This window comes from Zophobas morio, unplaced genomic scaffold (genome assembly GCF_036711695.1).
Source record: "Zophobas morio isolate AGI-343-1 ecotype UQ-CSIRO unplaced genomic scaffold, CSIRO_AGI_Zmor_V1 ptg000049l, whole genome shotgun sequence".
In the NCBI taxonomy this organism is placed as follows: domain Eukaryota; kingdom Metazoa; phylum Arthropoda; class Insecta; order Coleoptera; family Tenebrionidae; genus Zophobas; species Zophobas morio.
In genome coordinates, this window is record NW_026972154.1 from 1,462,149 (window position 1) to 1,489,200 (window position 27,052).

General features: G+C 36.3%; 2 protein-coding genes and 1 long non-coding RNA gene across 3 annotated transcripts in view; 2 read left to right on the forward strand and 1 right to left on the reverse strand.

Annotated features, from left to right (window-relative positions):
* The window catches only part of LOC135142668 (uncharacterized), a 115,000-nt gene that overhangs the window by 29,865 nt on the left and 58,083 nt on the right, over positions 1 to 27,052 (reverse strand). The window lies entirely within an intron of this gene.
* Positions 350 to 3,527, forward strand: LOC135142626 (uncharacterized). Its single transcript, XR_010282569.1, has 3 exons — positions 350 to 542; positions 603 to 938; positions 1,673 to 3,527. It is a non-coding gene; the product is annotated as an uncharacterized LOC135142626 (long non-coding RNA).
* On the forward strand, positions 11,876 to 26,621 carry LOC135142673 (desmoplakin-B-like). Its single transcript, XM_064074419.1, has 2 exons — positions 11,876 to 12,005; positions 23,200 to 26,621. Exon 2 carries the CDS (start codon positions 23,211 to 23,213, stop codon positions 26,550 to 26,552), a length of 3,342 nt encoding a protein of 1,113 aa, XP_063930489.1. The 5' UTR covers positions 11,876 to 12,005; positions 23,200 to 23,210; the 3' UTR covers positions 26,553 to 26,621.

Genomic DNA, 27,052 nt, shown 5'->3' on the forward strand with positions numbered 1-27,052 from the left:
AGAAAATTAAGTTTTTGAGAAGCTGTTTAATGGGATTATGAAAGAACTACGAAACTCGGTTGATAAGAACAACGATTTGAGGTTGAACCTTCTCACAGCACAAAGAAAAGACGTAGACAAAGCTGTAGAGAAATTGTTAAACGGAACCGAGTTTAAGACTGTAGTGGGCACAATTTACTCAAAATTGTCAGAAAAGTTTGATGTTGTGTCTTTCAACCAAATTCTATTTTCAGCAGCAGCAATTTTCTAATCTAAGGAATCGCAAATCTGGCAAACATTGTCTGTCTTATATATAATTTTGCGTTTAAAATTGAGGAACGTCTTTCCATTGAAGAAGAAAACCACGATATTGACGAAGTAATTGAAGAAATTTGTTTGGATGTTGCAATTGCGATTCGTGATTGCTTGAAAAATGCTTATGAAAATATGTCAGACTTTGTGGGTAATATACAAGCAGTGATGAAGAAAAAGAAGATGTTTGTGGAAGAGTTGGAGAAACAATTGTCTTACCTGAAAACTAGGTTGAAATCATATTTGTAAATGTATGTGCTTTTATATTCTACTTTTGGCGACATTTTATAGACAGTTTTACTGTATTCCAGGTGTATATACCATCTCCATCTAGAACCAACTCTAATTAGGGAGGAATCCGCGATAATAGTTTGGAAGAAATTTTTTTAATTATTTGTAATATCACTGCGCTGTTGCCAAGTTCGTCGACGAATGAGGAATGAATTTGGAAATCTAAAAATGAAACACTTACAAATCCATTCTAGAGTGTCCATTTCTTCCAACTCCTCGTTAAATACATTTGCAGAACTATCTATATTTACAACATCCAGCTTAGAGGCTGTTAAGTAAAGAATTTCTGTAACACGCCAAATTGGGGGTGCCCATAAATGAAGTCTTGGAAAAACCCGTCCGCATTACTGGAAAAGGTCGGTACTTATTTACTTGCATACTGCCAATAACCAACTGTATTAAAATTGTATTAAAATAAAGATTTTCACCAATTACCACGAAAAATTCAGCAAAAATTTTAAAATATTCATAAAAGTGCACTTACGAGTACCATTAGTTAAATATGCCGAATATGCAAAAACATGCATTTTGCATATTATCCGAGCTTTAATTATTATTAGTGTACAGATAATGGAAGGTCAAGTTAGTGGGCTCATAATAAATAACAAAAAATAGAGGTGGTGGAGGGTGAAAAGGAGGAAGCTGAATCTAAGTTGCATTCAACGTTAAAGTGAGAGTTATTGTAAAATTTATGGTAGCAGGAAGTATTGTAATAAATCTCATTTACTTAGCTTGTCATATGTAGATCTATTTTTTGTATTTTGCCTTTTAGTAGTATTTTTGATAAATTATAATCCAGTTTTGTCGATATTAAATATTTTTAGATTTTTAAAACTTCTTGTTTTGTTTTTCTGTCGTTTTACGTGTTGTATCTCGACATGATGCCAAAAGTCTAGTGGTGGCCCCCAGTTTTTATTTGTAAGTAAAATCACATGACATCTCTAGAGGAAGTCAGACGACGAACGCCTGAGATGCTTTGAATGTCAATTACCAGTACAAACGCCCTTCTCATACTCTGTGATAAATATTAACAACAATATCTTTAAACTAGAGTCCTTGAATCTACGTTCGTCTTTTTTTTTCCTTCCAGTTTTCACAAAAATGGGCACCACGTCCTCAAATAACAAAATCGTCAACGACACAAGCACTGACATCGGCAGCATTTCTGTATCAGGGTTGGATGGCTTCGATTGTGAAGAGTAATCATCCAAGCAGCAAACAACGAGACTTATCCATAAATGCCAAAGAATCAGTAGAACGCATCGTAAACCTCTTCTCACATGCAAGCCATTGTCCTGTGACTGTCACGTTAACTTTCAAAGACGGATCCGAAGACACTTTCCGCATAGATCTAAAATATTCTGTGGGATGTTGCGCACGATTCGACCATAGCCAAAAATCGTACAAAATGTCATACAGACTCGACAATAAGAAGATCATTGAACGGTCGTAAACAATGCCAAACAAAAGAAAAACGAAGAAGCTGACGAGTTGTTGAGGAAAGCTAGAGAGGCGATGAGGCGACGGTTGCATGACCAAGCTCTTGACCATACTTAAGTTGTTAGGAAAATTAGAAGTGAAGAAGGTGAGGTATACAGTTCGATTGGAGACAGTATTTGCGCAGCAGGTTTAACTATGGAGAGAGCAGAAAACTTACAAGCAGAGGAAGGCAAATTTTCGAAAGCGATGTCTTTCTTCTAATGATCGTTAGAATCGGTGTATAGTGGAGAGACCCAGCAGAAGATACATTTTTCCGAATTGAAGATAAGTGGAAACAGAAGTGTCACTGAAGCTATGGGACTAAAAGATGAAGCTTCTAAGATGGTCCAGAACGAAGAATATGGAACGACCTTCGATAAATACGAGGTAACTTTGCGCAAACATAAAGAAGCTAAAAGAATATACGTGGAAGACTCCTGATTAAGAGAACAATATTTTTCTGATCCTGTGAAACGTGTAGAACAGCAGATTGAAGAAATCAGTGCTGCAACAACAATTACCAAGGAACGGAAACAGGATCAAGAAGCTACAAAATTGATAGAAATAGCCAAAACAGCAACCAATCAACATTGGTATTATCATAGCCTTGACTATCTTGCCGGGCTAAAACACTGACGATCCAAAGTGATGCAATTAAAATCATTAAGAACGAAGAATGTCAAGTCTATTGTCTACTCGGAGAAACTTTATACCAAGAAGGTATGAGCCTGGAGAACGACGGATCATCAAAGAGGGCACAAAAAAATTCGATGAGGCAAAGTCTTGTTTTCAACTATCTGTCAACTTGGACATATTTGGACAAGAGGCGGAAAGTCTCTTTCACAGAACTATGTCTTGGGTCCAAGGAAAAGTTGGGTTGTTTCAAAACAAGCCTCAACAAAATTTGCACATCTCCGAACTGAAGATCAGCGGAAATAACAGCTTCTTTCAAGCGGCGAAGTTAAAAAACCAAGCCGTTGACATGATTAGAACTAGAAATTATCAAATGGCTCTGAATAAATATCCCGCCGCTTTGAGTAAATATCAAGAAGCTAAAAAAAATCCGCGGAAGGTGCTAAGTATCGAAAACAAGATTTCTCGAATTCTTTCACTTATGAGCGAAAAAGAAGTGAAGACTTCAAACAGTTACGAAAGAGCAACGTAAGTATGATTTTGCTTTTAAATGTCTTGAACGCGCTAGAATCTTGGCAAATCAAGTTAGTACAATCGAAATTAACAACGAAGAAAGCGACCCAGGCAACATGATGTCGTCTTTTTCACGTGAATAAATGGTCATCATTTACGTCATAGTGACCAAAAATTTCATGTGATGTTGACGTACCAATGACGGTCAAATGTCTCGTCTAAATGACGTCATTTTCTCACGAACTATTGACGTGATGTACTGACGTTTTAGAGTCGTCATTTTGTAAAGAATTATTGACGTGATTTACTGACGTCCTAGAGACGGCATTTATTGTCCATTTTAAGGGTGGCGTCTGGTTCGGTTTCGCCCAATACTAAATACATTGAAAACATCGTCGTAGTTTCCGGAATTGCATTTTTAAAATATTGAAATCTCCAACCAAGTCAGAATCTAAGTAAACCTGCATTCTGCTACCGCATCACAGCTCGTTTAATGCCGATTTCTCGTTTCAATAGATTTTGACTTTTCGCGAGTTATTTACCTCAGTGGATTTTTTAATATTATAAATGGTATCAAAAGAAAGCTGACACTTTTCCCCAGGGGACCTCCTATCTCAGAATGCAAAAAACTTCAGCACTTCGTCAAAAAATGCATCAATGTGCCGGTTAAAATGTGATGTAAAAGTTGTTCAACTTTATAATTTTTTTTTGTAAAAACTGCATACTAGATATGAATATAAATATGGAGGTCCCCTGGACTGAAGTTTGTTAATTCGAAATATATTTTTTTTAAAGCGATATATCTCATATTTTTAAAATGCAACTCCGGAAACCGCGACGATGTTTTCAATGTATTTAGTATAGGGCTAAACCGAACCAGACGCCAGCCTTAAGACGTTTTTTGTATTTTGATTTTTAGAAAAAAATATGCAATAAATAAAACACTGAAATAATTTTATTTTTTTATATTGTTTAGCTTAAATAAAATATTATAATTCGTTATAATCACTAAGTAAAGCCCAAAACAAAGTATATATTAATTAAAGTTAAAACAAATTAGTGTAAAAAAATTAAATTTACTACAATTTTGTACAACCAACAATGAACTTCAATAAACAAATAAAAAATATGTCAATTAAACAAATTAAAGATAAACCACTCTTAAGAACACAAACAAATCTACATACAGGTAATTACGAGTTTAATTAGTATAAACAAAAAAAAAAGGATATTGTACAATATACCGGCTCTCTGGAAAATGGCGGATTAACTCTTCAGTACGATATACACGGGAGCATTAGGTGTGTACAGTGTTGCCAATTTTACTTTTATAAAATCACGTTTTCTTCGTTATCTACATTATAAAGAATTTTTTTATTATTTTTTGGGACTCCCGAAAAAAACCAATTTTAAAATCATTATAACTCCACCAAAATGTGGGAAGGATTTTTTTTATTATTTTTCCCAGACTCACCAGTTGATTGTTAAGAACGTAGCGGAGAGGTAAGCCGCCATTTTCCAGACACCCGGTATAATCAAAAATAAACGTTACAATAAAATATGCTATTTAAAGAAAAATCAGTTTTAAAAACACAAAGAAATCTATTTAGTTACAAAGAATATTAAAAAGAAACTATAATAAAGTATAGATCAGTCTTAGAAACACAAACAAATCTATTTACAAAAAATATTAAAAAAAAAACTAGAATAACGGGAAAAGACAATTGAATAGCATTGTTGGAGTTACTTGATTGAAAATGCACTGTAAAACCACAGTATATGTAATTAATTCTGTTTTAACAATCATATCAATAACCTAAGTTTTTTAAGTTTGCCTCAATTTATTGCACTGGAAAGAAAATCCCGTTAGAGTGCATGGATTAATGGAAATGCAATCATTTTTTCATCTATGGGCAATAGCAAGCATTTGACTATTATTAAATTTAAGGGATTACAGCTTAAAGCAGAAGACAAATTCTGTATTTTAAAAATGCTAAATTTATCTACTTGCATCTAACGGATAATCGTAAAATGGTCGCATTGACAAAAACGTACAGCCTATCAGGAAAATCTCGTCAATACTTTTTACAATGAAGGGAAATGTGTATGTGTAAATAGTAAGTTACCAAAAAGTATCGTAATATATTACAGGCATCTACCGGTATATACCTAATATCCAATATTAATGCTATATATGTATATATGAATTCATTGTATTTTTTTAACTTACAAAGAAATCTGCTTGTTGTAATATGCAAACATAATCATGTAATTCGTCACAATTTGTTTAGGTGTGGTTTTGGCGGCATAATTTCTGTTTTTGTTTTCTTTTTCAGTTGTCAGATTTCATGACGTTTTCATGTTGGAGATTTTTTCACTCGTTTCCTTTAGCATTTCTTTCGTTTCGCACATGTGTTTTGGATTTGTTTCAAATCTAAAATAAAATTATGTTCATTAGCATTAGTTCATAAAAAATTGCAGTAACATACCTTTGCAATATTTTATAGCGCCTCATTTTCAAAAACAATCACCGTAAGTTCTTCATAATCAGTAGGAGTATCTTCAGTGATTAATGGTGGTCTTTCCAGCTTATCTGAAAAAACTGCTTTTGTTATCTACGTACAGTTATCAAAAATAACAGAAACACGTAAAAATTAAAATGATTACTTAATTAGATATTAACTTACCTACTATAAATAAGTACAACCCACACTGAATGGCATAAATTTGCACAAAACTGAGTTAAAAATGAAGTGAGTAACGGATACAAGAGAAAGTTTCGGTGGTTGAGAACCAACTGGAAATATTGGAATGCTTCTCTGTGAAGTGCAATAAACATAAATACCGAAAAAAGGGAAAGTCCGAATGCACACCCCAAACATCTGATGTATTGTATAGTAAATACGGACAAGAATAAATTTAATAAAACTGAATATTAATCACTCTCGAATTTTTTTGGTAACCGTCATCAATTTATAAACGTCTTTATAAAATCAAAATTCGACGAAGGAATTCTTCAAAACCTTGTCCCGTTTTAGGGACAATGGACAAAGAATTTTTATGACTTTGTTTGTGTCGTTGGGTCTTTTCGCTCAACCCCAGATGTTCTATTTATAATTTGCCAAGCAGGTACTTACAAAATAACACTTCCAGAGTAAACAACAAGAAATAATTATTTTATTAAAAATTATTAGAATGAAAAAACTTGTCTTTGGTGTATTTCTAATTAAGCCGTTGTGTTTTTTGCTCTAAATATAATCAAGCATTATAAAGGCCACTTTTTAAAGAATACGACAACCCACATTTAATTGATCATATAATCTATAAAAAATGACGAAGAAAGGACGGTCTTTTGACGTCAGAAGTAAGTCATAAAAATGTCGTCATTTTCACGTGATTTTTTGGGCGAATGACGCCGCCGACGAGTTATGACCAAAAATTGACGTGAATTAGACGACAGTCTGCTGCTTGGGGTGTTTACGCTCGTATTTTTTAATTTTTAAAGTGCAACTAGAAACTTCGTCACTTATCTATATTCAAATTGTTTTTAATTCGATATTTACACCTTACCTGATTGCTAAATTTATTGTAACTTAAAATTCAGAATACAAAATATTTAATTTTGTAGCGGAGCTTTCAAAGCGCTCCGCTAGTACCCTCTCGAGGGCGCTGTCCTCGGCAGCGCCAGTATCAACCCCACCAAGCTCACCCCCACTGGAACGCACCCCACCTGAAGCTACTTCATTGTGCAGGTACTCCCACGCATCTCAACCCTGCCTATAAAAGGGCAACTCGGACGCTTTTCAGGCAGATGGAACTCCACCATCTCCACCTTAAGGGCTGCACTGTCTCGGTCCCCTTCTGGTGATCACCAGGGCTGCACTGTGTTACGGTCCCCTGCGCCGCTTCGAGATTATCACCAGGGCTGCACTGTTTTACGGTCCCCTGCGCCGCTTCGAGATCATCACCAGGGCTGCACTGTTTTACGGTCCCCCTGCGCCGCTCCAACGACGTCATCTCCAGGGTCGCACTTTCTAGGTCCCCTGTGCCGCATCGCCGACGTCGTCATCTCCAGGGTCGCACTCTCTAGGTCCCCTGTGCCGTATCGCCGACGACGTCATCTCCAGGGTCGCACTGTCTAGGTACCCTATGCCGCATCGCCGACGTCGTCATCTCCAGGGTCGCACTGTCTAGGTCCCCTGTGCCGTATCGCCGACGTCATCATCTCCAGGGTCGCATTCTCTAGGTTCCCTGTGCCGCATCGCCGACGTCGGCATCTCCAGGGTCACACTGTCCAGGTGCCCTGTGCTACATACATCACCGCCGTCATCCCCTACGACGCTCTGAGTCCCAGGAGCCGCCACCATCCCCGACGAGAATTGCCACCACTTCGAGAACCCATACCCTACTTTTGCTTTGTATTGTTTGCTTATTATCAATAAACCGCTGAGCTACCACAATTTTAATAAAAGAAAATACTTCCCGATGAATTTTACCTTGACGCGCGATCAATTTACGTGCGATCAATTGTCGCGTGCGATCAATTGTGCTGCTACGAGTTGTTTGCCATCAATTGTCGCGCGATCAGTTGTTTGCGACCAGTTGTCGTAGAATCTGCGCTCGGAAAGTAAAAAGCTAAAATAAGCTTTAAAATGGGCAAACAAAACGGGGGATTTAGGAGGACCATGTTTCTTAGAAGCTTTTTAAGAGATAAGATTATTTTTTTATTAATACCTATTGATTGTTTTATTGCATCTCTATCAAAATGGCTTTATAGTCTACATGTACACAGTAACAGTGACCAAAGTTATTTTCATTGCAAGTTTCAATTGTGTAAGAATTATTATTTTTTGTTCTAATTAAACATGGCAACCGTAAGTTATTGGTGCTCAATACTTTTTATAATAAATTATTTGCAATTGCATTTCTAGATTTCGAGAATAACAAATATCGATGAACAATGTGAAACACCTGAAAATTCTTCCCAGGTAAGCTTGTTTAATATTAATGTTAATTTAATATTTTACAAGTATTGTGTAGCTGTAAATGGTAAATACAGTAGGATCGACAAGTACTATTTGAGTTGGCAATAGAATTAACTAATTCAGAGGGAACTTTCTTAGGCTGCCATTATCAAATGCTTGGCGCTAAGTCACTTTTAAGCGCTGAAGCCGGTTTAGTTATGACTAGGGAGCCGAAAATATGCAGCAAAATGATGCAAATATGCAGTAACTTTATTAATATATGCAGAGAAATGCAGTTTCATATGCTCCAAATATTAAAAAAAAGAAATGTGGTGTCGTGGGACACCAGGTAGGAACGAAGTTCCTTCGGCTAATGTAAAATCGACACAATTTGCAAAAAAAAACGTGCTCAATTTTATGCAGGTTTTCTTGATTTTTCTCTTAAATTTTGCTGATTAGTTTTTATTTAAGTACAGGAAAATATTTAGGAAATTCAGTATTTTAGGAAATAATAAATTACGTAAAATAGGTAGAATTATCAAAATATATATATATATATATATATTTAAATGTTTGGAATTGAAGGGAGAATTTGTTTTAATTATTTAAAAAAACAATCAATAAACTTTTTAAATATTGTCACTAGTTTAGAGGATATCTTTGCTTTATATCGTAACTTTCTTGCTTATTTTCATTTTTTTTAGCTTTTTCGCGTTCCCTATACGCTTTTTGATACTCTGCTTTGCCATTGTTACTATATTTATTATTGTTTTGACGATTTAAAATTGTATGAAAATAAACGTGGCTACTCACGAGTAAAATGTATCTATAATGTGCGTATTCGCCACGTGTTTGTCCATGAATTCATGAGTATATACTATGCATTGGCGGGGTGGAGTGGTAATAGAGAGAGAAGGGATGAGAGAACGAAAAGTGTTTAGGACATTTTTTATATTTTGTCGATGCGGTCTCCACGTGTTGGCGGTGTCTTTGTAAGGCAGCTGCACGTGTGCGGACCTTCAATCTTGTGTGGCGGCACAATAACACGTGGGTAAGCAGAGTGTAAATAAGTCGTTTCGTGGTGCAGTGGTCAGCATACCTGCCCGGAGAGCAAGGAAACGTGGGTTCGAATCCCACCGAGGCACAACATTTTTTCTCTGCTTACCTACACTTGTAAGGCGGCCATTTTTCCACGGAGTTTTCGTTACGGTTTTAGGATCACATTTATTTCAGTTCGGTCGTGAAGCAAAATTCCTATCTCCTCCAAGCCTGCCGTAAGGAACTTCGTTCCAAAAAAAACGTTATCAACCGAACTAAATTTATTCTTGGTCCAGTTTGTAGAATATCAGACTTTTTGCAACATCAAGATGCCACATATCTAGTGAAAAACATGTTAATATTTGCCCTCACTCAATTTTAATTTGGCAACTGACATTGAATTTAGGTTGGGTTAAAACTACACATTAAAGCTGCTCTAACTGAGAAAGTAGAATACTTTTTCACTTAAAACTGTAACAAGAGTTTTTTCACAATTTCACTGATTATTATAAATCTATAAATTTTTAATTTGACAGTTGTAATAATTTTAAAGCCATTTTTTATTTAAAAAAAATGACTTATGTAACACGTTTTGAAAACTATTTTTTCACTCGTTTAATTGACAAACTTTAAACTTTTGAGAAAAAAAACATGAATCACTTACTTCAGTGTCTAATTAATAAGACGAATAATCCAAATGAACAACAATAGCATACCAACGAAATATGTGTCAGCATTAAAAAAATTATTTTACAATATTTTCACTTTTTTGCACTTTGGTTTAGTCCGAAATGAGCCTAATATTTACTGTTTTTATGGAACTGGTATGTATTTATTTTGATACTTTTCTAGAAATAATGTAATTTTTGAGAATATAGCACTTTATTTTATTATCCTCATGCATAACAATTACTTATTTTCTCTATAAACGCTATCATTTTTCGTCTGCGATCAATTGTTGCATGCGACCAGTTGTACTTGCGACGAATTGTGTTGCGATGAATTGTGACTGCGACCAGTTGTCGTTGCGACCAGTTGTCGCTGCGACCAATTGACGCTGCGATTAGTTGTTTGCGATCAATTGTCACGCGACAAATTGACGCGGTACCCCGAGGATTGCGCAAGCGAAGGAAATATTATAATCGAGTCCGTTGGTCCACACTCTAGTTTTACGTTTTCTCGACCTTTCATGACCCCAAGAGAACGAAAAAATAGGTCTCTCGTTTCCATATGTCTGTCTGCTGTACCGATTTTTATTAGACAGATAATAATCGCCGAAAGTTCTGGGCCGATTGTTGTCAAATTTTGTATTTATATTGGGAATGTAAATGGGTTTTAAATTGTATAAAATAACATAGTCCTACACCTGTAGTCTATCATTCCGAATTGAGTTTTTACCCGAAACATCCAGATTTTTGGAAAAAAAAAATCAAAATTATAAAACAACACTTTGCAATTTAATTTTGAATCTGTTAAACCGAATGCTTTGAAATCTTACAGATGTTTTAACGTTATAAAGAGTATAATAAATTTTTAGTCAAAATATATTTGCTTATCCCCTCCAAAAAATTGATGACGTCAGCTCAAAAATTTGTCGAATAAATAAGATGTACAAAATATGATGAGTCTGTACTTGTAATTTATCATTCCATTAATATTTTTTGGATTAGCATATACAGGGTGACTCAAACAATTAATGAATGCGTAAATTTATTTTATTGATGTATTCAGCTACTACAAAACCGATTGCTTTGAAATCGTGAAGATGTTTTAAAGTTATAAGCATGGTAAATTTTTTATCAAAATATATTTGCTCATCCCCCCTAAAAAATTGATGACGCCACCCCAAAATTTTGCTGAATAAATCCTATCTAAAGTGTATAAAATATGATGAATCTTTTCTTGTGATTTATCATTCCATTAATATTTTTTGGATTTGCATATACAGGCTGATTCAAAAAAATTAATCAATGCGTGAATTTATTTCATTGATTTAATCAGGAACTACAAAAAACAAACAATTATTTGTGATTCATCATAGCGTTCATATTTTTTATTGATGAAATTAAGAACGAGTCACCCCATTTTCACGAAAATGTGAAAATACAGAGGTCTTTATTTAATAAGAACTGTAATAATGATATTCAGAACATTTTGTCGATTGTAGCTTACTACTTAATAGCTTTGCATTTGCTCCACTGTTTTGAGGGGACGAACTCATTAAAATCAGACTAATTTCTACGTGATATTCTTCCGAAGTATAAACATTAACACTTTCAAGTTATTTTTCTTGTCGAGGATAACCTAAGGACGTACAGTAATGGAGTCCATCGACAATTTGGTACTTTTATATTTCCTCCTTCAAGTTGAAGTATGCAACCAAATATGAGTTGTTCAATTTCTGTATTATATTCACTCATTTCAAAGTCCAATTGGCAGATTATAATCAAGAAAACAATAAGTATGTTTGTGTGAGATAAGGGAAAAAACGTTTTTAAATTAATTACTAAAGAGCGGATTTTAGGCAAAAAAAATATTTATCGCTTTCCCAAATTAATTAGGTGATGTCAGATTTGCAGGATGTAACCCCCCGTTCGTTCTCGTTTTATTCGTAGTTCGCTGACGGGGAATTCACCAGTTCTTAACCAACGCGTCGCCCGGAGTGCTGATTGGATGACGACTTTTACCGAAAGTGGTTCGTGGGAGTTCGGTGCCACTTGATTGCGTTGTAAAACAATTCGACAAGTTTTTTAGTTGTGGGGTGTAGGAAGAAGGAAGTGGACGTACTCTGTAAATGTAAGTAAAGATGTGGATGAAAGTTGCGTAATAGTGTTATTATTGCATGGGTTACTTTATGATATGATACATTGTGAAATATGTTGGATGCCCTTTTTTTTTTCAAGTCAAGGCTAACTAAGATCACAAAAGTTGCGTAAATATGCGAAAGCCAATTTTTAATTGGTAGTTTCGAGATTAACAGTCTAATAAAATTACAAACAGACGAAAATGGGGAAATAAATAAAAAATGACGAGAGTTCAGAATTTTTTTATTTCGCATTTTAAGTAAGCACTTAATGAAGAATTTTTATAAATTGAATACCATATACATAATATTTTTATTATGTTATTAATAAAATAATAATTATATTGTCTACAAAAATGCTCTTAACAAACTACAAATTAAAAAAAAATCTATGTCTGCCCAGAATGTACGATTGCCCATTTTTTAAGACCGGATTGGATGAACAAAGACAACTTTAAACATAGTTTGCAATTAATGAAACAATGTTATCAAAACGTTTAAGTTCTCATTTTCAATTTTTGTATGATAATCGCGATAATTTCAACAGAAGTAGAGGTCACCAGCATCTAGTGGGGACAAATATATAATCATAATCAATCTCTAACAAGTTCTATAAATAAGAAACGACAATGCGTTTCTGAGACGACTTCATATACTTTCTAGAGCTGACGAATAAATTTTAATCGGTCTTCTATTTTATTTACTAGGCTCTTACCAAAATTTCTAACACAAAATTTCATTTTACGATTTTGATTTTTTTTTCATGATAGTAAATAATTTTAAGATGACGTCATTAAATTTTTGGGGGGACCATTGGACAAACTAACAACCAAAAAGATTGTATGTAATATTAAGCCGAAAAATGAAAAGAAGTTCTGTGTGAACAAAATTAACTTAAAGATCTACCACCTAGTGAAACGGTGACGTCGTCAAGGATGTAAAACAGTCTTCATTTTTAATTTTAGATGATTAGATACGTCAATAGATATATCAGGATGGTCGAGCGTTTAAACAATGTTTTTATCATTGATCTATTAAAGAATTGTAGATGATTAGATTATACATATATAAAATTGATGGTAAATCAACATCTAAAATTCGTAGATTAATATAAGAGAGCTATATTAGTATATTGCATCATTTCATAAAAATGAATATAAAAAATGCGCTTCAATTTTTGAATTTTTCAATTTCCCAATATTCAGTTTTTCGGTTATTGAATTTTTCGAAATTTTACTGTTGGGATTTTTCAAATTTTCGATTCTTCAATTTTTCAATTCTTCAAATTTTCGATTTTTTGATGTCTCAATTTTCCGATGTTACATTTTCGATTTTTAAATTTTTGAGTTCTCCAATTTTTCAATCTTCCAATTTTTCATTTATTTTAATTAGATTTTTCGATTTTTTTATTTTTTGTTATATACCTGAGCATTGACTGTCCGTACATGCTCAGCAAATACTCGCTAATACTCAAGTAAGTACTTCGTACTTCGAGTATGAGCATCTACTCAGTTTTATTCATACCACCCATTGCGTTGTATTAAAATTTTAGATTCAAAAAGAAGACGGTGCCCGACACCATTCTCCGCAAAAGTGCGTGTACTCGTCTGAGGTGAGTTTTCAAATAGTGCAAACCAAAAATGTACAAATCGGAAATTTTAGATCTCGCTAACGAGTGTAATGAAGTGAACATGCAGCTGAATAACATCAAGAAAGCCAAACCCTTGAGAGTGTCTTATAAACCGTTCCTCGAAGAAGAAGTTGGCAATGAAGAAATTTTATGGAAATTTATATCGATACAACCCTACAACAGGAAGGATGTAAAGAAAGCGTCAAAGTTTTTGATGAAGAGAAGCAAATTTGACTACAAGGGGCAGTACCGCATTTTTAAGAGTCTCGACAAGTTTGTGAGGAAATTCAGCGTTCCTGAAAACGAGGGGCCGCTGTTTGTTGTTTTGCCAAAATCGGTAGATCTTTGGGTTGTTTTTTGTCTGATATGGGCAGATCGTGGTAAAAGCACAGTTTTGTACAAGGACTCGTCCGGTGCTTCCGTTCCTCTAGAAGTTAAGAGAACATTGACAAATCTAGTGCCAGACGTGGAATTTATTGTTCACGAAAACCAAGACCACGAAGAAGACGAAGATTTCCTTTATGGACCCCTCTGTCTAAGAAACTTGGAAATCTTGTTGAAGTTTTTCGCGAAGAAACCACGCGATGTAGGTAACGAGTTTCTTGAAATTTCGTTTTGTAACGGATCCGAAATCAACAAACAAAAATTCGATGCTGCCGTCAGTTTTACTGTTCATTTGTCGAAGAATGCCAAATTCAAAGCGTATTTGCAACAGTTCATGAAGAACTTGCCAAGAAAACTGGCAAGTGACGTCGCCGACTATCACAAAATTTTGAAAGAAGAGCTTGAGAAAGACGAAAGGGATGTAAACCATGAGAGACTCGAAGAAGCCAGAAAAAAATGTCTCCAAGAAGAGAACATCAAGAAATTTTCCGAAGACTTCAAAATCCACGTAGACGAAAAAGCGCAGGAGTATCGACTAGAGGCTGCTGAAGATTTTTCCAAAGAAATGAAACGCTTGCGACAAATTTTTCTGATTCTCCAATCCTGCAAAAATGACGAACGATTCCCAGAAGCACTAGAAACGGTACACAAACAGCTTGGTGTCGATTACAACGAAATAAAGTCGCTTGGGCAACAAATCACAGAACAAGAAGAAACAAAAGAAGATGATTCTCTCGTCCCTGAAGATATCAGCACCCTTGTCGAAGACATCGCCAAAAATGGTCAACACAACGAAGAAATTCCTTCAGTTGAGTGTGCCCCGATGGAAGATTTGTTGCCTCAGATTCACTTTCACAGGGACCAAGACGATCCAGAACAAGAACAAACTGATGTTAAAGGGATACAAGACAAATTGTTACTAGTTAAAACTAAATACGAAAAGTGGAAAGATAATGTTATTGAAGCTATCAATGAGTGGGCGAAAAAGAAGAAAGGTCATTTGGGCACTGATGACAACTCTGTTTGTGAAGCAATTGCCGTCATGGATAGAGCTTTCAATTTATTAAAACATGGACGTCGACTTCGTTCGACCCAAATTTTGTCAATACTGATTTTTTTCCACGATCGGAAGAATCAAGGTCAGTTGTGTCAAATACAAACTGGTGAGGGCAAAACTCTCATCGTTTGTCTACTGGCTGTTATTAAGGCACTCTAAGGTTTGACAGTCGATGTTATAACCAGCAATCCAGTTTTAGCCCAAGATGCTGTCAACGAAACCAGAGATTTTTACACAGTGTTTGGGTTAACTGTTGCCTGCAATAATTACGGTCAGTCTAAGAAATGCTACACCGCCAATATTCTTTACGGATCAATCTGTAGCTTTCAGTTTGATTTTTTGACCGATAGTTGTGAAGGAACTAACATGAGACATGGTAGAGGTTTCGGCCAAGTAATTCTAGACGAAGTTGATAGCATGTTGATCGATAATGGAGGACACATTGCCAAACTTGCCTCACCTTACCCAGGAATGGAAAGTCTGAAGTACATCTACATCAAAATCTGGCAAGAGTTACACAAAGCTGAAAAAAGTTATTGCGAAGAAATCCAAACCAAAATCGAAAACGATCCTCACACTTGTGGAGTTAATACTTTGATGTATGAAGAATCCACCATCGAAATGGAGAACTACTTGACTGAAAAAATCAAAGCAAGTGATCCCACAAACATTGCTTTGATTCCGTTCCATTTGAGGAAATACGCAAAAAGTAAATTAGACGTCCTGATTACAAACGCTCTTCACGCCAAGTACCACTGTCACGAACACCAACAATATCGCCTCATTGTTAACGACGAAGGCGAAAGAGTCATAGCACCGGTGGACTACTTAAACACCGGTGTCACCATGAATAACACAGTCTGGTCCAATGGCTTACACCAATTCGTGCAACTCAAACACAACCTTCACCTAACTTCAGAAAGCTTGACCAGCAGCTTTATTTCCAACATCGGCTACATCAAGAATTACCAAGACAAAAACATCTTTGGAATGACCGGCACTTTGGGCTCTCAAGCAGAGCAACAACTACTCTCCAAAGTCTACAACGTGAACTACGCAAAAATCCCCACTTACAAAAAGAAGGTCTTCGAAGAATATCCCATGATGGTTGTCGACGACGACAAATGGGTTGATCGAGTCATCGCAGAAGTTTTGAAAAAAATCAACAACGAAAGAGCGGTTCTAGTAATCTGCGAAACAGAAGAAGATCTTCTCAACCTCAACCAGCAAATTATGAACATACAGAAGACCAGAGTTTACGCAAACGAAGACAACGCGAAAGAACCAGAAGAACAAGTGAAAATCGGGGATATCATTTTAGCCACAAACATAGCAGGACGCGGAACTAACTTCCGAACACAAGAAGATTTGGAATTGAAAGGGGGTCTACACGTGTGCGTCGGTTTTCTCCCATGCAACCTACGAGTAGAAGAGCAAGCTTTTGGTAGAACGTCTCGCCAAGGGAACAAAGGTTCAGCTCAAATCATCGTCCGTCAAAGCGGAATCGAACAATTGAACATAGAAGAAGTTCGTCCTGGGGACGACGAAATCAAGCGAATGAGAGACCTCTGGGAATCTGCAAGATTGGAAGAAATCAAAAACGTTCTCGTGAAAGAACTGGTGTTCAAAGATCAACTCTTCGGTCTCTTTTTAAAATTCTATGGTGACCAAAGACGAAGTAAGCGAAAGAAACAGGAAAGGTTTGTTCTTGACGATTTGAAGGAGTTTTGGGCTTTTTGGTTGGAGAAGAAAGACTTCAAAGTTGCAGAAATAGAAAAGACAAGTGCACAAGCTGAATTTGACAAGTTTCGTGAAGACGCAAAGCACATCATTGGTGGAAGGATTTGTCATAATCCGTATTATTGTCTAGGTTTGGCAGAGTACCATTTGAAGAACGGCGACCGAAAGGAAGCTTCTCAGGTGTTACAGGAGGCCATTGAAATGAGTGACGACAACAATTTGAAACTATTGGCAGGAGCTTATTTGAAACTTTTTCACATTGCGATACTCGATGGTCGACAAATAATGTACAGAATTAAGAAAGCCGTCGGAGATTTGTTTTTCATCAAGGTGAAGGAGAATACGAAGTATAAAACAGACGCAATTAGATATTTGCAAAAAGCTGGACAAGCTATCGACAACGAAATAAATTATATCAATAGTTGTTTAATGAAAGAAGACAACAGTTTCTGTGTAGAAGAAGCGTTAGAAGACAATGAAGATGCGAATTTGTTTTTGAAGCACATGTGTTCTCGCCTTAGTTGCTTGAAACTACATAAGGGTAACGTTGAGAGTTTAATAGAACAAATTAATCAGCTGTCTGCAGTGGCTATCCAAGGTAAAAGTCCAACAGCGGAAGAACAGTTTCAAGACGTCTTTAAAAGCTCGAAGTTGAATGATGTAATCACTAGCCACGAACTTCATGAAGTACAATCTATAGGAATTGATACTCTTTTTGCTTTAAGAGAAGTACACGATGTTTCACCGACTGTCATTGGTGTAGCTCAGATACAAATTGGTGCTGGAATTGCAGCCCTGACCACTGGTGTTGCCTTCCTTCCAGTCTTCCCCATGATGAGCCAAATCGCTTCAACCTTATTCTCAGAAGGCCTCTTAGACATCATATTTGAAGTTCTATCACAAGGCTCTCAAGAATTCGACAGAAAGGCGTTCATGAAGTCCAAATTTATCTCGTATGGGACAGCTATTCTTACTTTCGGTTTAAGTGCCGCTTTACAGTCCAAAGTGGTCCTAGACAAAGCCATCGAATATTGTCAAACATTGTCAAAATTCTTACGTGAAAGCACCCATTTCAAAAGCATATGTGAACGCTTGGCTAAAGTTGTTGATAAGATACAAAAGTACTTCGAGAAGCTTCGTTTGGCTGCTGAGCTGAAAAACTTAACCAAAGCTCAACAGTTAACCAAATTGAATGAATTGAGTTGCACCAATCCAGAGCTATTCGCAAAACTCGACTGTGGTGCTAAACTGGAAAAGCTACAAGCACTGGAAAAACTGGGGAAGCTTCAAGTAACACGAGTTGATTTACTTTTGGACTTCACGATGAAAACCGGCACGAAAATCGTGAACCACCCTGCTCTTTACAACAACGTTATAAAACGTCTAGAAAATATAGTCTTTGAGAAACTGTTTAATAGGATTATGAAAGAACTACGAAACTCTCTTAATAAGAACAACGATTTGAGGTTCAAACTTCTAAGATCACAAAGAAAGGACATAGACAAAGCAGTAGAGGAACTGTTAAACGGGACCGAGTTTAAGACTGTAGTGGGTACAATCTACTCAAAACTGTCAGAAAAGTTTGATGTAATGCCTTTCAACCAAATTTTATCTTCAGCCGCAGCAATCACCAACTTGCAGATTTTCCAGAACTACGCTGACAACTTTGCTTCGAATCTTGAAAAGCTTCTAGACCATGTTGGAAATGCAAACAACAACGTCGACCAAATTATCGAAGAAGTGTGCGGGAAAGCGGCAGCAAAAATGATCGCTTTTTTGAAGGAGTGCTACAACAACGTCAAGAAGGTCGTTTCTACAGCAAGAAAGCTGCGTTTCAATAAAGAACTGATCATTTCAGCTGCGGAAAATTTCGTGATGGAACAAATGTCGGCAAAAATCCTCGACAAACTCCGATTCGAGATGAAGAGAGCCTTGAAGGAGTCGATTAAAGGCCGTTCATTCTTGATGGAGAAGCTTCGGACGACTGAGCAAGCGGCAATATTTACTGTGGTTAAACAGCTGCAAAGGGACCATGGAATTGCACAGTTCCAGGTCGCGTTCGCCGTTTTAAAGTCGTTGGAAATCATGCCCGTAGGTCGGATTGTGAGTTCTGGATTCAGTGTTACCATCTGTACCTACAAGTTTGTTAAATGCAGTATCAAGTTTGCAGCAGATTTAGAAGCAGCTCTCAGTGGTGGCTGCTGCGACAACAAAGTCGAGGATATTATTGAAATGATTTCTTCAAGGATGGAGGATTTTCTTTTACCTTTGCTAGAGAAAGTCATCACAGGAACCCAAGACATAGTTTCGGCGGTTCGGAGTATGGACAGTTTTCGTATTGAAGATACTGTCGACAAATTGCCCTCCATTGCCACGAACATGGTCGATGTTTTAATGTACGAATTCCGGGGAAAGTTTTTCCAACTTATAACCAAGATGCTCATTTCTGGGTGTAAGAAATTGCCGAATTTGGTAGAGATACTTCGAACAACGCCTTTAGACGAAATTAATACTACAGTAAGCGAAATTCTAAGCAATGACACCGTCAAGATTCTACAGTTGTTCTACGAACTGTACGAAACACTCGAAGGTATGTCAAAAACAAAGCTACTGAGTGGAAGTCTAGAAGCAATTTTTAAAATGTCAGGGGTTTCTGTGTACATCGGCCAGTTTGCGCTCTCACTGGAAAAACGTCTACAAGGTGGAAACGAAAACAACAACACTGATGGAATTATTGAAGACATTTGTTTAAAACTAATGAAATCAGTCGAACCTCTCCTGGAACAGCTGTTTTATCAACGAAACAATGGAGGTGTGAGTGTGAGCACTTCTGATAAATTTTCGAGAATAATCAATTTTGTCTGGAACTTACTCCAACCGAAGATAACCGAAGCATTTAAAAGAAATCTTCGCAGATGTATAAGGAAACGTGGAATATTAATGGAGAGACTTCGTACATCTTACTACAATGTTATCAAAAAAGAATTCAACGATGTTTTGAAGAAAAGTTTGTTTGAAAGACTTCTGACAAAGCTTGTTCCGGAAGTATTAGTCTCTTTCCAGAAAGAATTCGGTAAGTCTGGTGTTGCAATCCTGAGCTTGAGTTTTGACATCAGTATCCACTTGAACGACTTAAGAAATTATCAATATACTTTTGCCCAAGCTCTCGAAAATGTCCTCACTGGTGGCTCACATAACAACGACGTTGACACCATTATCGACGAAATCGAGTCCGAAATCATGAAAATCGTCACGCCTCTGCTGAAGAAGATTTACGAAAACACTAAAAATAGCATCGATGTTGTACAAGAAGCTAATTTTACCAACTTTGATGATACGCCAATAGATACGGAGAAAATTAAAAACATTTTGATAACGGAAATTGAAGAATCGCTTGCCAACGAACTGGTGGAATTTTTCGAGCGAATCTTTGAAGAATAAGTTGCGCACAAATCCGTCCGACGGAATCGTAACAATTGTGAACATTGTAACGAACACCGAAAGAAACAAGATTTTGGTGTTCCTTCAGCAACTTTGTGAAAGCCTCCAAAATGGTACACACGACTTCCGAATGTTATTTACCGCAATTCGAGCGGGCCTCGACTTAACGCCGTTTATTTTGTACGTTGACAAGTTTGTGTTTGATCTTGAAGCTCGTCTCCATCTTGGAAATGAAGATAACTACGTGGAAGATATCATTTTCGACGTTTGTATGGCAATGTCGAAATTCGTTGAACCTTTAATAAAAGAAGTTTTGAATAGCGGCACGAACTTTGTTCGACAGAAAAACAAGAGCTTGAAAAGTCTACCACAAGTGTTAGACATAACGAAGAAGTTTGTGTGGAAGAAAATTTCCCATACGATTTTGGAGGAGTTTAAGTAGTGTTTGAACAGTTCTATCAAGAATCGCAAATCATTGTTGCTCAAACTTGAGACTACGAACAGAAAATTAATAGTGGAAGCTGTTAGAAAGCTTCTGAAGAAAGGTTTGATTGAAAGACTGTTTAGGAAACTCGTGCCACAATGTCTAAATTTGCTGGAAGATGAAATGGGTAAATCAGTGGTCGTGTTGGTGTCTTCCAGTTTTCAACTTACACAACAATTCAACAATTTTGCGGCCCAACTTGAATATGGCTTGAAAGGAGGGAATTGTAATAACGATGTTGGCGAAATGATGGTCGAAGTCGAGTTCAATGTGGTGATGAAAGTATCTCCTTTGTTAGAAAACGTGTACCAACAACTAACACACTTCAAATCTGCCGTTTTTGGAGAAGTAGAAGACTTTACTGACATTAACGCTACTCTGACCACAACCGTGGACGTAGTGATCAGAGAAATTTGTATCTCGGTTATAGACCAAATGGTAAAGATGATCATCCAAGCGCTGAAAAACTTCTTGGAGCAAAATTCATCGCTACAAAACAAACTTCGAACAGCTACTATGGTCGATATTAATACAGTAGTTGCAAAGATGTTGGCGGAAGATGGAATCAAAACAAGAGTACGTGGTTTCACCAACAAAATCCTTGAACAATTAGATACTGGCTTGGATGAATCAGCTACCAATTTTCTAACCCAAAGGATCGCTGATCTGACAAACACTGTCCCTTTTATTGCATCTTTTGCGTCTAAACTTGAGGAACGCCTTTCCATTGGAGAAAAAAACAACGATATTGACGAAGTAGTAGAAGAAATTTGTTTGGAGGTTGCAATTGCGATTCATGACTGCTTGAAAAATGTTTATGAAAATATGGCGGATGTTGTGGGTAATATAGAGGCAGTCAAGAAGAAAAAGAAGATGTTTGTAGAAGAGTTGGAGAAACAATTGTCTTGCCTGAAAACTAGGCTGAAATCATAGTTATCAACATAAGTTTTTTGTATTTTGCTTTTCATGACATTTGATAAACAATTTTACTGTATTCCAAATTATATTATATTAAATGTTTTTACGCTTTTAAACTTTGTGTGTTTTTGATGTCAATTTTTAAAATTCTCATTTGATGAGATTCTCGCCTCTTCTATTGTAATGGTAGTCCTCAGGTTTTATTTTGAAAGAGAATCTTTAGTTATTGATTCATACCAGCCCCTGCCTTAAGATTACTTCTCAACAGAAACAACGTATTTAAAGTGAAATTCCAGGATTAGCTTCTAAAAAATTTCCAATTTCCATTAACGTTAATACACGCACCCAACCATCAAGATCGTTGACGACACAAAATCGACACTGTAAGAGTTCCTACCTTTGGTTCATGGGGTTTTTAGTATATTTTTAGAACGTAATATCTCCGTTTTATGATATAATGTTCTATTGTTATGAAATTTTAAATATAATAAACTTTCTACACCTTGCGCTACATAAGATTAGAACAGTTTCTTTAAAGCAGTTTATTGTCATCTTCTTTTTAGCACTCTGGTGAAATTTTTGTCATGAATTTTTAAAAAACAGTATTTCTTTTATTTATGGAGATTTCCTAACGTAGTTTTCACCACTGTTTTCCGCTAACAGAACTGTATGCGTTACTCGGGAAACATTGTCGATTTCTTTCGTCGGAAATGTGATGGACTAAAACGAAGCTTTTGCTACATCGTTTTCAACAAAAGAAATCGACAGTGTTTTCCACGTAACATATTGCATAGTGCTATTTTTGATAAAAACTTTTCTGTTGTAATCCACTTTTACTAATATTAAATATTTTTATACTTTTAAAACTACTTATTATGTTCTTACTTGTCTTTTTACATGCTGTATTTTTGATAAAAGCTGTTACTGTAATTTAGCTTTGCAAATATTAAATGTTTTTGCATTTTTAAAATTGTTACTTCCCGAGCGTAGGCAAACAATTTGAATGACGTCACGCTAACATTTTGCCTGGTAAAGACTATTAAATTAAAAAAAATATCATATCCTGAACTTGAGGTTTATGGATCCGCCTTGATGTTTAAGCACAATTACTTTACAGAAATCTGCATAATATTTACCACGGGTTTCACGTTTACATACGAAACAAGCAGGTCCCAGAGTGATTAATGCATTGAAATTGAACAGTTTGAACTCTGAGCGCATGGTTTGAATCCCATTTTCGTTAACTTTTTTTTTCTAAGACGATGAATTTGTTTGAATGTTTAACTTCAAGTGCGAGGGAAATTCTGTCTAATAAAATAATTTTAGAGCAATTCAATTTTAGTGTACAAAATTTCCTTCTTTTTTAGAGGCAGCATCGCGCTGTAGTGCCAAAAGTATAATGTTGGTCCGTAGGTTTTGTTTTTAAACAAGATTCTGTACATCTTCTAGAGGAAGTTAGATGACGAAAGACTAAATCTTAAACTTCGAAATGGAGTTCTAGAATTAACGTTCACAAAGTTTTTATCCTTCCAGTTTCCACAAAAATGGGCACCACGTCCTCGACCATCAAAATCGTCAACGACACAAGCACGGACATCGTCAACACTTCTGTATCCGGCTTAGATAGTTTCGACTTTAAGAACACAAATCATCCAAGCAGCAAATTAAACGGTTTATCCATAAATGCCAAAGGATCAGTAGAACGCATCGTGGACCTCTACTCACCTGCAAGCCATTGCCCTGTGACTGTCACGTTAACTTTCAAAGATAAATCCGAAGACACTTTCCGCATAGATCTAAAATATGTTGTGGGATGTTGCGCGCGATTCAACCATAGCCAAAGATCACACAAAATGTCATATAGACTCGACAATAAGAAGATCATTGTAACGATCGAAAACACTGCCGAACAAACCAAGAACGAAGAAGCTGAAGAGTTGTTGAGGAGAGCTAGAGAGGCGATGAGACGACGGTTGTTTGACCAAGCTCTTGACCATCTTAGTCACGCTAAGAATTTAGCAAGTAAAGCTGATATAGTTAGGGAAATCAAGAGTGAAGAAAGTGAGGTTTATAGTTCGCATGGAGATAGTATGTTCGAAGAAGGTTTATTTATGGAAAGAACAGAACGCTTCCAAGCAGCAGAAGGTAAATTTTCGAGTGCGAAGTCTTTCTTCCAACGATCGTTGGAGTTGGTGTATAGTGGAGAGACACAGGAGAAGATACGTTTTTCCGAATTGAAGATAAGTGGAAACAGAAGTACCAATACAGCTACGGAATTAGAAAATGAAGCTTCTGTGATGGTTGCGAACGAAGAATATGAAACAGCGTTGGACAAGTACGAGGCAGCGTTGCGCAAATATAAAGAAGCCAAAAGAAAATTTGAAGAAGGTGGAAGATCTAGTTATGTATATTTTTCAGATTCTGTGGAAGCTACAGAAGAACGAATCGAACAAGTTGACGGTTTTATAGAACGCACTACAGACGAGAAAAAAAATAAAGAAACCAAAGAATTGTTGCGGGAAGCTAAGAAAGCAAAGTCGCAATCTTTGTACGATTTTGCTCTTGTCTACCTTGATCGTGCCAAAACCTCAGCAATTCGATCCGATACACTTGACGATATTGAAAACGAGGAAAGCCGAGTTTGTAGTTTATATGGGGAGACAATGTTTAAAGAAGGTTTGGATTACGAACAAAGAGAAGACTCACAAATGGCCCAACAAAAATTTGACAAAGCAGAGTCCTTGCTACGACGATCATTGACATTAGAAAGCAGTAGGGAAACTCAACAGAAGTTGCGTCTGGTCGAATTGAAAATTAATGGTAATAAGAGTTTGCGGCAAGCAATGGAGTTAGAAAATCAAGCCTTGGTGATGAACGAGAACAAACAATATGAAAAGGCTTTGAATATTTACCTTGCCGCGCTCACTATATACAAAGAAGTTAAAGAAACATATTTAGAAGGTAACAGTGGTCAACAAAAGTATTTCTCTAATTCCGTTAACGTCGTAAACGAACAGATCAAACAAGTAGAGGCCACTATCCAAAAGACTACACAACGGCAACAAGCTAAAGCATTGATGAAGAAAGTCAAAGAAGCAATGAAGCAACGATTATACAATTTAGCGCTTGAACACCTTGAGGGTGCCAAAAAATTAGCAAATCAGTCGGATATACTTGAGAACATTAAGAACGAGGAAAGTCGGATTTGTAGTTTGTACGGAGTGACGCTGTTCGGAGAAGGTTTGGACTGGGAACAGAAAGAACATTCAGAAATTGCGAAAAGTAAATTTGCCAAAGCAGAATCTTTGTTTCGACGATCGCTGAGGTTGGTGAACAGTAGTGAAACTCGACAGAAGTTGCGTCTGGTCGAGTTGAAAATTAATGGCTGTAAGGGTTTAAGCCAAGGTGTAAAGTTGGAAAATCAAGCTATAGAGATGAGTAAGAACAAAAAATATGAACTGGCTATGAACAAGTATCATGCGGCTCTCACAATGTACAAAGAGGTTAAAGAAATGTATTTAAAAGGTGCCAAAAATCGAAAAAGTTATTTCTCCAATTCCTTAAAAGCCGTAAATAAAAAAATCGAACAAGTAGAAGCCGCTATCGAAAACACTACAAAACAACAACACAATGAAAACGCGAAAGCATTGATAAAGGAAGCTAAAAAAGCGACGAAGCAAAAGTTGTATGCCTTTGCGCTTGAACATCTTAAGGGTGCTAAAATTTTAACAAATCAACCGGATACACTTACGAAGATCAAAAATGAAGAACGTAATGTTTGTAGTTTGTATGGTAAATCGGTGTTTGAAGAGGGTTGGGAATTAGAGAAGGAAGGACACTCGGAACGAGCAGAAAGTAAATTTAAAAAAGCAAAAACCTGGTTTCAAAGAGCCAAGAAATCGGTGAGCAGTAATGAGCTTCAGCAGAATTTGCAACTTGTAGATTTGAAGCTAAGTGGAGACAGAAGTTCCGCCGAAGCTGGCACATTAAAATATGAAGGTGTTAGAGAGGTAAAAAAGAAAAATTATGACTCTGCGTTGAAAAAGTGCGTCGCAGCTTTAGCTAAATGTAAAGAAGCTAAAGAAAAATATAAGGAAGGTGCCGGTTGCCGAAAAGAATATTTCTCTAATTCTCTAAAACTGATAAATGAGCAAATTGAACAAATTAAAGTTACCATTAGAAACACTGAAGCACAGATGCGGGATACAAACGCCAAAGAACTTATAGAAAAAGCTAAAAGAGCTAAAGAAAAAAAAATCTATGACGTCGCTCTCGAACATCTTAGTCAAGCTGAAGTATCGGCAAATCAAACTGATACGATTACCGATATAAGAAAAGAAGAAAATGAAGTTTGTCGTTTGTATGGGACAATGTTGTTTGAGGAAGGTCTGGATTCGGAGAAAAAAGGAAAATTGGAAGAAGCAAAAATAAGATTTCATAAAACGAAATCTGTGTTACAGCGGGGGATGAAATTGGTTGATTGTGAAGAAACAAAGAAGAAGCTACGTCTTGTCGAATTGAAGATCGGTGGAGATAAGAAATTTAACAAAGCTGTGGAGTTCGACAACAAAGCTTCTTTATGTCAAGATGATGAACAATATAAGGAGGCTTTAGATCAATACGACGTCGCTTTGGGTAAATATAAAGAAGCTAAAGAAGACTACGTGGAAGGTGCCAAACACGAGGAAGAATATTTTGCACGCTCCGTGAAAATCGCGGATGAACAGATCGAGAGAGTTGAAGATACCGTAAATGAGATAAATAGTGTGCAGATGTTGCAAGGTCAAATCAATGGGCTTAGAATCGATAACAGAACAATTGAGACAGTAGAAGATGATAAGGAGGAAGTTGAATCTAAGTTGCAAAATACATTTATTCAACGTTAAATTGATAACGTATTGTAGAATTTGTTGTGATGTATTTTAATAAAATGTCTTTTGTTTTGGTTGTTGTTATTTGGTTTACTCATTTTCGATGTTTGAATGACGATATCCACGTTCATTCAACCTTTAATAAAAGAACTTCGAAATACTTTGAAAACTCTAGTAATGCGTTGGACCCTACCAAAAATCTAGAAACCATTTTTAATCTGTCTGAAATTTCTATGTACATGGTCCATTTTGCCCTCTCTCTGCAGAAACGCTGCTGCTACTATCGACGATATTTGATCAAAACTAATGAAGTCAGTCGAACCCCTGCTGGAACAGCTTTCGAATATTGTCAAAGATTGTCAGCGTTCTTACATGGAAATACCCGTGTGAAAAGCATCTCTAAACGCTTGGCTAAAGTTGTTGATAAGTTACAAAAGTATTTCGAGGAGGTTCGTTTGACTGCTGAACTGAAGAATTTAACCAAAGTTAACCAAACTGAAAGTAACACGAGTCAA